The sequence below is a fragment of the Nanorana parkeri genome, unplaced genomic scaffold (assembly GCF_000935625.1).
Source record: "Nanorana parkeri isolate BGI_ZX_2015 unplaced genomic scaffold, ASM93562v1 scaffold898, whole genome shotgun sequence".
Taxonomy (NCBI): domain Eukaryota; kingdom Metazoa; phylum Chordata; class Amphibia; order Anura; family Dicroglossidae; genus Nanorana; species Nanorana parkeri.
The window spans coordinates 268,430-277,154 of NW_017307166.1; the positions used below are offsets into that span (position 1 = coordinate 268,430).

Consider the following 8,725-nt stretch of genomic DNA (forward strand, 5'->3'; position numbering starts at 1 on the left):
GGCCCTGTTACCAGAACATTCATTTCAGCAACATTCTTCCAATAGGATCATATGTGCAATTAATGTATTGTATGTGTGTAATTTACCTGTAAAAACATCCCTTGTTTAGACATCCAAAAGCCCTGAGACTGCTGCTGGGTGTCCATATCTTGGATGTGATGTTAGCAGCCCCAGCAGACTCAGAGCTGTTACTGAATTAACAATCTATAGTTTTCACATTCACTGCTTCCCCCAGCTGCTACATAAAAAGTTATGTAAGCAGGTGAGGGGAGGGGCAAAGGAGCTGGATTAGCAGAGACAGTAATTACACACTTGAAGAAGACGAGGTAACTGAGGTGTTCAACAAGGGAGGAGGTTGTGCTAAGGAATCAACACTTTCTTGCTCTGCATTGCAGTATCAGAGTCAGTTGCCGAACAAATTCAGGGGCGCATTGCAAGTCAATAATGAATTGTTTATGGAAAGGAAAAACATTGTAGGTAAGCAAGCTTTTGCAATACCCAATGTTTTAGTGCTTTTTTCATGACAGGGTCTCTTTAACACAGGTGGTCAGAGGTGGGAATTCTATAATGCACCCCTGCAGGGATCATATATATGCTCCATAACACCGGTGGAAAAAGTTGTAGCCAGGCAAGGCAGTCTTTATTAGGTGCTGGCATGGCTGTTCTCATGATCAGTTTCTCCTTCCTAAGCTGCTGCAATGCTAAACCTGTGTTGTGAACCAAAAGTGAAGAGCGTTGCAGTGAGCTGAAACTGAGCTGGTGACCAATGTGTGAAAAAAGTAAAATAAAGTCTATACTTCGAAGCCCCCAAGCCAGCAATTTTACAATCGCTTATAAGACCTAAGGCTTCTCATAGCAGCTGAATGCCCTTGGCCTTGATGTCCAATCTAGTGCTCCATCTGACTTTTGTTACTCTTCACTATTGTAGCTGCACCTATCAATTACAATATTACAGTGTGATCCTTAGTGATGTCACAGGTAGGAAGGTGCCAGATGGCAAATTCCAATACCTGCCAAGCTCTTCACATCACAAGAGCTTTCATCATACTATATATGTAGAATCATATAACTGTATGTAAGTGAATTTTGGATAATGAAGGTGATTAAAGAACTTCTCAACTCTTTTTACATTTTTAAATGTTGATAAAAAAGTCACTTATAACATTATTCAGAGAAGTGTAAAATTCCAGAACAACCAATCCAATTACAGTTTACTAAAGCTGGGGCATTTAAAGATCCGTTCTGAATGGTTGCCATAATCAACTGCACTGAAACATCGTCCTATGTTTTATTTAGTAAACCCAGTTAGTGTGGTACTATATAAAAGCAGAACTCTTGAGTAAGCATTGTCTATAGCAGCCAATCACATTCTAAGTAGCATTTTTATAAAGTACTTGAAAATATGAATAGGAATCTGGATGCCACAGGCAACATGAGTTTTCTTTTCTGCCATTTTTAATGGTATTGTAGCTCATCTCTGTTCCTGAATGTGACTTATGAGCTGACTATGATTGGGGACCTCTAATTATGTGTATAACAAATTTCAAATTACACTGACATCAATCACAGCCTAGCCTTGGATCACTTTTATATGTCATTCTAAGAGGGGATTGGGTTCCTTCAATGCCCCTGACTGACAGATTTAGCAAGTTTTTTTTAATTTTTCAGATTCATTTTATGTTACAATCCTTAATACTGTCGTGTCAAGGTCCTTCATTTAGGGCGTCAGAACATGACAAAGATATATAGTCACTGCTATAGAAGATGACATCAGTACATGAAGTCAATTGCTCCTGGACTAGAATCCATGTTCTTTGATTTTGTGAATGGGAAATCATAACCTGCTAGTCGAATGAGAAAAATGTTAAAAAAATGTATGAGTGTGCAAACCAGGACAATCCAAAATGACTTTCCAAAATATTCAGTCTGAGTTTTAAATAGAAAACCTCCTTCTTTGTAATTGGCTATCTTCTCCGACAGACTGTGCATTTTGACTTCTGAAGTGAAGAGGATTAGTACGAGACTGCCACAGGAACCTAGAGAAAAAAAAAAGAAGATATACACCATGATTGACATTATATGGTACGCTAACATCAGCATGATATTTACTTGTTTTGTTCCTCTAGTGATGTCACTCTTAGTTTCTCATCATGCCGTGTCAATTTGTACTCAGTTTCTTCCCTGGCATGATGAGCTGCGCAAAGCCAACAAAGCCAAAGCTTGGCTGGAGTGTGGATGGCCACCTGGCTTCTGTTATGGATGTATGTTTGGTTGTGATCTGAACTTTCTGGGTACTCTTTCTGGAATGCATTTATATACTACGTCTAGAGCAGGGGTGTCAAACTCAATTTAATCCTGGGCCGCATCAACATTATGGTTGCCCTCAAAGGGCCAATTGTATCTGTAAGACTATATAACTGTATCTAATCTTCATCATAATTGCCTCTGCATTCGATTATCACTGGTTTTAGTAATAACTTACCTAGATCTGAAAGTAGAAGTCTAGGAAATGGCCTGTTTGGCCGGATTCGGCCCCTGGGCCTTGGGTTTGACACATGTGCTCTGAGAATCCAACAGTACCGTGATTTTGATTCTAACAAGATCAATTAAACAAAGTCTGCTGCTCTCCTTACTGTGCATGCATGTTGCACCCTTTGGAAAAGCCATAATCATGGTGGCCTCCAGTGGTCCCATGGAGTACATGTTACACATAGGATTGAATGGGGCCATGGTGCGGATGCGCAGTATGAATTGGAGCCAGACGGGACCTTATTGAAGTAAAGATCACTCATCAGCGGGAAAGGTAAGTATTTTACCAGGTGAGCTGCAATCAGAGGGGGGGGCATTATTAAAGGATAACTTTACCAAAAGGTGAAGCTGTTCTTTAATATAAACCTGTCACAATTGTGGAAAACCCAATCAGAGCATATAATGAAAAATTGCATACATTTAATCGACACATATCAAAATGATTACTTGAACCACAAATATAGACAGATGAACAGTTATGCAGATTTCAACTCCCAAGCTATGAGATAGCCTAGCACATTAAAGGAGCATTTAAAAAGTATAGGGAAGTGGGAGAAGCACAGTCAAGCTAGACTTTGTACCATATCCTTGGGTTTCCCTTTTTGACTGTTCTCTAAACACACCTTTCTTTAGTACATAGTATTACATTTAATCAATATACATCCTGCTCATCCATTGCTCCTAATACCAACAGTCAAGTACTTACATGAAATGAAGCACCACAGGTATAATCCCACTGGCCCATGTAGCGTTACATATGGATTACCAAATGCATTGAACATAAAGAAGCCAGTGCCTACCAGGGCAAATGCGATGAGGGCTGTCGTGAATATAACCACACTGACATGCATGCTGGCTGGAATCACGTTCAGCAAATCTGGAAAAACTAATGGAAAAAAGAATTACTTTTACTAGATAACATTTATTTTCCTGAACAGCAGCCAAAATTCAGTTTCACTGAGGGGCAGTGTGGGGGTTATCAGTCTTGCAAAGAATACTAAAGGCTGCATAAGGACACAGTTGCCTAGACTCAGGCTCAAAATCGATCAAGTAATGGGACTTTCTCTTTTTTTTTGGACTTAGAAAGTAAACAGAACCATAACTCCCATAGGCAAATGTGCTCCGAGCTATCTAGGGTGGCAGTCATGAAATAGTACATAAACAAAACATTTCAAATGTACTGGATTTTTGTTTTTTTTCTGCTCACCTCTGGACATTTGTGGCAGAACTAGGGGAATCAGATTAGCTGATGGAGAGGACTTGTGGGTGTAGGGATGCTTAGAGCACTAGTGTTTAAACACAAACTTGCCAGTGTATGGATTCCACTGGGCTAGGCTGGAGTACTGCTGCATCAATTAGTAAAAGGAGAACAACTCTGATTATCTAAAATGCAAATCTATGAAGAAAACATACAATGTTGAAAGCACTAGAGATCCTGTAGTTGATGTAAAATATTTAAGGTGCTCTGTATTTTTATCTGGCAGGTGATCAGTTGGCGGAAGAGTGCACGGTAATCAAGACAGCCTTTGAATGGGTAGATTGGGATTTCCTTGATGGTATATGGCAGGTTTAGAAAAGCAGCACATACATCTTACCACCAAACTAGGCACTGCATTGTGGGATGGGGGAGGAGGTATGCCTACTCTCCCTTTATCCCTGAATTTGGGGCTATTCCCCGGGATGATGGCAGGATATATACTGGCACCCTATGGTACTTACTATACAACGAAAAGCAAGCACCTAACCCTTGCAGTGCAGGGGCAGCCCCACTGCAAGGATTAATTTTTCAAATGCTCAGAGTTCTTCTTTAAACATGTACCTTAAAGGAGAACTATGGGGTTAAGTCTTTTCCCCATAGTTCTCCTTAGGGTAATGGGAGGACACAAACTAGCGTCCTCCCTTCACCCTAGGCTCAGTATACCGCGAGCTTGCGGTATACTGAGACGCCGCAGCTGAAGCGGATCCCGACAATTGTGCCGGGATCCAGCCAGCTGTGTGACTGACAGCTGGCTCTGCCTATCTAAAGGCAGAGCCAGCTGTACCCGCCCCCTCCCCCGTCCGATCCACCAGTCAGCGCTGGCGGATCGGAGCGGGGAATCCAGCCCCTCCCATGTCACGGCAGAGAGCCGTGACAGGATCGAGAGGTGAGCGAACGCCGGTATGTGTTCGCTCACCTCCCGATCTACTGAGCCGACCTGTGACAGTCTCATTGTCACAGGTCGGCTAGAACTATGAGGTGAGTGAAAAGCACTCACCTCATAGTTCTCCTTTAAAAAACAAGTAGGGTACAGCTGCTCTCATATTTTTTTCTTTTTAGGCCTCATTCACACTGCCCAGGGTATAGATGCGCGTAGCGTTTTTTCCCATATGCAAATAAATGGCTCCATACACATAGCTGCGTATGGAGACGTATATTTGAGCTGCATAAAGATGCGCAAAAAATAATGGAACCGAAATGCTTCTGGGCTCAAAATTTCTGCGTACGTGCATATACGCTTGTGCGCTCGTATATGCAAGTACAGTACATTAACATTTCTATTAAAAAGGATGCATTCTGGGATTGCATACAGTGTGCGTATTCGCGTGTACATACCTGCATATACGCACGTACATACGCACATATACGCGTATATACGCAATATACAATTTTGCGCTTGTGTTGTGTGTGCATGATGCCTAAAAGTGACTGTTGCTTCTGAAAAAAATTAAGCAGGGCCTGCTGACTGCGGGACTGATCTTCGCACTCTACCAGTGCTGAAGAATCTTTTGCATACATGACACTTTTGGGTGTGCCAGGAGCTCGATTACCCTCTTAGTGATATAGTTTCATCTGGCGACCCCTACATCACTATTGCGCCCTTTAGAGGCTGGCCAAAGGAACCACATTGCATGGCGGGGTATGCAGGCATCCAACATCCCTAGCAGCGATTGTTATTCAAGAGGTCAGAAATCAGTGGCAGGGGATTAGACTTTCCCCAGTCTACAAACATTTTTTTATTCTTGCTACTTGTGCTCCCATTGCAAAGATTTCCCTACATTTCCTGCCTAAAGCTGGGTATACACGGTTATATTTTCCTTGTTCAAGCTGCAGGCTGAACAAAGAAAATATAACAGATTCCTCTGTCAACGCTCACGAGCGTGGATGGAGGAATCCCAGCTGTTTCTATTGTATACTGATAGTAGCTGGTGGCGGCTGTTAGTATACCTGAACAGAGCAGGCCAGCTTTGTTCGGCCGTGAATTTACCAACCTGCTTCTTGGATCAGGTGATCCTGAGATTCCGGGCAGAAGGGTGCTGACAGCGGCACCCACTGTGCAAATTTTGTCTGGTTCATCAAGAATCGGACTAAATTTGTACCGTACATGCCCTACTTTATGACAGTGCAGGGAAATCTTTTCTATGGAAACAGACTGCAAAAAAAAAAAAGTAACAGTAGAGAGGTTCAAATCCTTAGCCTATCTATTAACAAAAACGCGTTGGCTGGACCTTCACTTTAAACCCACAAATACTTGAATAGTTTTCACTGTATCAATGTGTTAGTAATACCTCATACAAAAGGGCTAGGTATGAAAAGACTTAATAGTTGGCTGCTCTTACCCAGAGCAAGTTGTAAATTCAATCCCTTTTATGTAAGTGGCCTGCCGTGACATTTTATTGGCAGAGCAGCGCAGACATCATTAAAATTTTACATGTGATTCAAAGAGCTCACTTCCCTGTGATGCTTGAATGGAAATGAAAAATTGCCACACAAAATAATGAACACTTGTGTTTTGTGTATAGATGTTGGTGACCTTTGTGAAAATAAGCTGATGACCCAGAAATTGATGGATATTAACTGTGGTAGCTCAATCAGATGGGTTTACCCATAACAAGCACATATACAGGCCAAGCAAATTCCGGTATAATTAAATGTGATATACTGGTCAGCAGAGGAAAACTCTGATCTTTCTCTGTACTGTAGATACTGTATAATACATAATTCTAATAGAAGTGAAATGCCACAACGTGTTTATCTCTATAGCTAACATAAAGCTGATTTCTATAGCAATCCTGCAAAGGGCTTTGTATTGATTGTGTTCTAAATGATTAAAGTCGGATAAACACAGAGAGATTTTTTCGTTCAGTTTTTTTGTGGCTGAATGAAAAACATCTGATAGATTCCTCCATCCATGCTAAAAGCCAGGATGAATGAATCTCCCACCGTGTACATTGTATTCTGACAGCAGCGCCCACCGATGTCATTTTACAAGAATAGTGCATATAAGTGAATGGTTGCAAGCGCTGTTGGGCTGACAATTTCCTGCTTCTTTCAACAAAAGTCAAACTAACAATTTACTTTTATTGAGGCAATAGGGGCTCCCATGGATCGAATTTCAGCCGATTCAGCAGGTTTTTTCTTTTCTCCCAATGGCTTAACAGAACAGTAGAGAGCAAAAGCAAGGTATGTGCAAGAGTGAGCCATTATAGTCCATTCAAATTCAACAAGATCACATGGAACAAACATGCAGTTTTCTTACACTTAGAGCGATGCCTCTTCTAAGTGAAAATAGGAGTAAGATATTGAAAAATTAAGCGCAAAAATCATTCAGGTAACTTTATACTAATTCCTTTTCCTTGAAAAGCCAGCACCCTGGTCTTCAGCGCTCCTCTCCTGCTCTGTTTATGCACCAAACACAAAGAGTGTTTAGGACCCCCGCTAGATGATGCAGATAACTGTGGGAGGTCAGATCATATATGTACATCTTTCTATCCTCTCTTATGTGTAGCTCTCTTTACAGAATACTTTTTTCTATCTACACACAGTTGACATTTTGTGTGTTAATTTAGTATTTATAAGTTCTACAATTAATTGCCATCAATATAGCTAGACATAGACATCTGCTTATTTACATAATGGTACAACGGTAAGGACATGCCACCCGGCTTCCTGATTGCCCGGGAAGCTGGCTCCATATTGTTTGGCTGCCTCGATTGTGATTGGCCTGGAAACCGGCTTCCCAGCCAATCAGCATCGAGTACTTGCCTCTCAGGTTCCTGATTGGCCAGGCAGCCAGCTCCATGCTGATTGGCCAGAAAGCCGACTTTCCAGCCAGATTCGAGCCAGCAGTTCGACCGCCTCGATACTGATTGGCTGGGCAGCCGGCTTCCCAGCCAATGAGCATGGAGGCGGCTTCCCAGCCAATCAGGAAGCCGGGAGGCGGGTCATGTTCCCCTACGGCACTGCCGGTCAGAGGAATTCTTCCTCTGACCGGAGGTTTTGGTATAGGGGAAGGTATCGGAGCATTTGGGTGAGTACGAGTATTCGCCCAAATGTGCATTCCTAATTGAAATCTATATGGAAAACGTGCAAAAAAATAGATCAGTGAGCATTTTGGGAGGCAGGCGTTCGGATCGCGCAGAGCCGCATAATTGCATGAGCGGTCCCCATAGGAATGTATGGGCTTGTTCATGTCAGCGGCTCAGCACGGACAAATCTGCGTGACCGAACTGCCCTGGTGTGAACGGGGCCTTAAGGTTCTTCTGTACACCTGAACGCACACAACTTTTTAGCACATACTGTATGAACAAAACTTCAACAATGAGGTGCAGGCTTAATAATATGGGAGAAAAGGTGACAATATGTTTATTTTTAAATCATATCTGCGGTTATATAACAAATGGTATAGCAAATAGCCACAATTTGATTTGTCATATCAACAGGATTTACCAAACACTGTGTAGTGCGAGAATCTACCTGACTTCATTGAATTTGAATGGATTGCTTAGATAAGTCCTAACCCTTGTTTCAAGCTCCTTCAGTTGACCATTGGGCTGCCTATCAGGTCTGTCAGACAGGTAGCCCAAGGGTCAACTGATGAGCTCACATGGCATGCTGACAACACAGCTGCTAATTGTGTCTGACTCATCCTTTTCCCCCAATTTGATTGCATTTTATATAGATGACTGAACTGCAGAAACAAGGTTTAAAATTCTTCTAGCTTGATCTGAGCTTGGCAATGAGGGACAAATCCCACTTGATCCCGATGAATTAAATGAAAGTAATTAACCCTATTGGCCAAAATCTTACCATTACTAGTCATTATTTTAGATCTACATTTATGAGAGAAATTTGGTGGTAATTTGAACAATCAATCAAGTCCTTTTCTGGTTTCAGGAGAACGTGAATATAGGCCATGTTTTCCTGGGAAGGTAAGGT

The 8,725-nt window shown here is 41.9% G+C and overlaps 1 protein-coding gene across 1 annotated transcript in view; it reads right to left on the bottom strand.

The window, feature by feature from the left end:
- Positions 1 to 1,722: 1,722 nt before the first annotated feature.
- Positions 1,723 to 8,725, bottom strand: part of CLRN1 (clarin 1) — a 22,969-nt gene continuing 15,966 nt past the window's right edge. Inside the window, exons 2-3 of the mRNA XM_018565888.1 lie at positions 3,236 to 3,415; positions 1,723 to 2,036 (exon numbers count right to left, since the gene is read on the bottom strand). Coding sequence (XP_018421390.1) covers positions 1,771 to 2,036; positions 3,236 to 3,415 — 446 coding nt within the window. The 3' untranslated portion in view covers positions 1,723 to 1,770. The remainder of the gene's footprint in view (positions 2,037 to 3,235; positions 3,416 to 8,725) is intronic.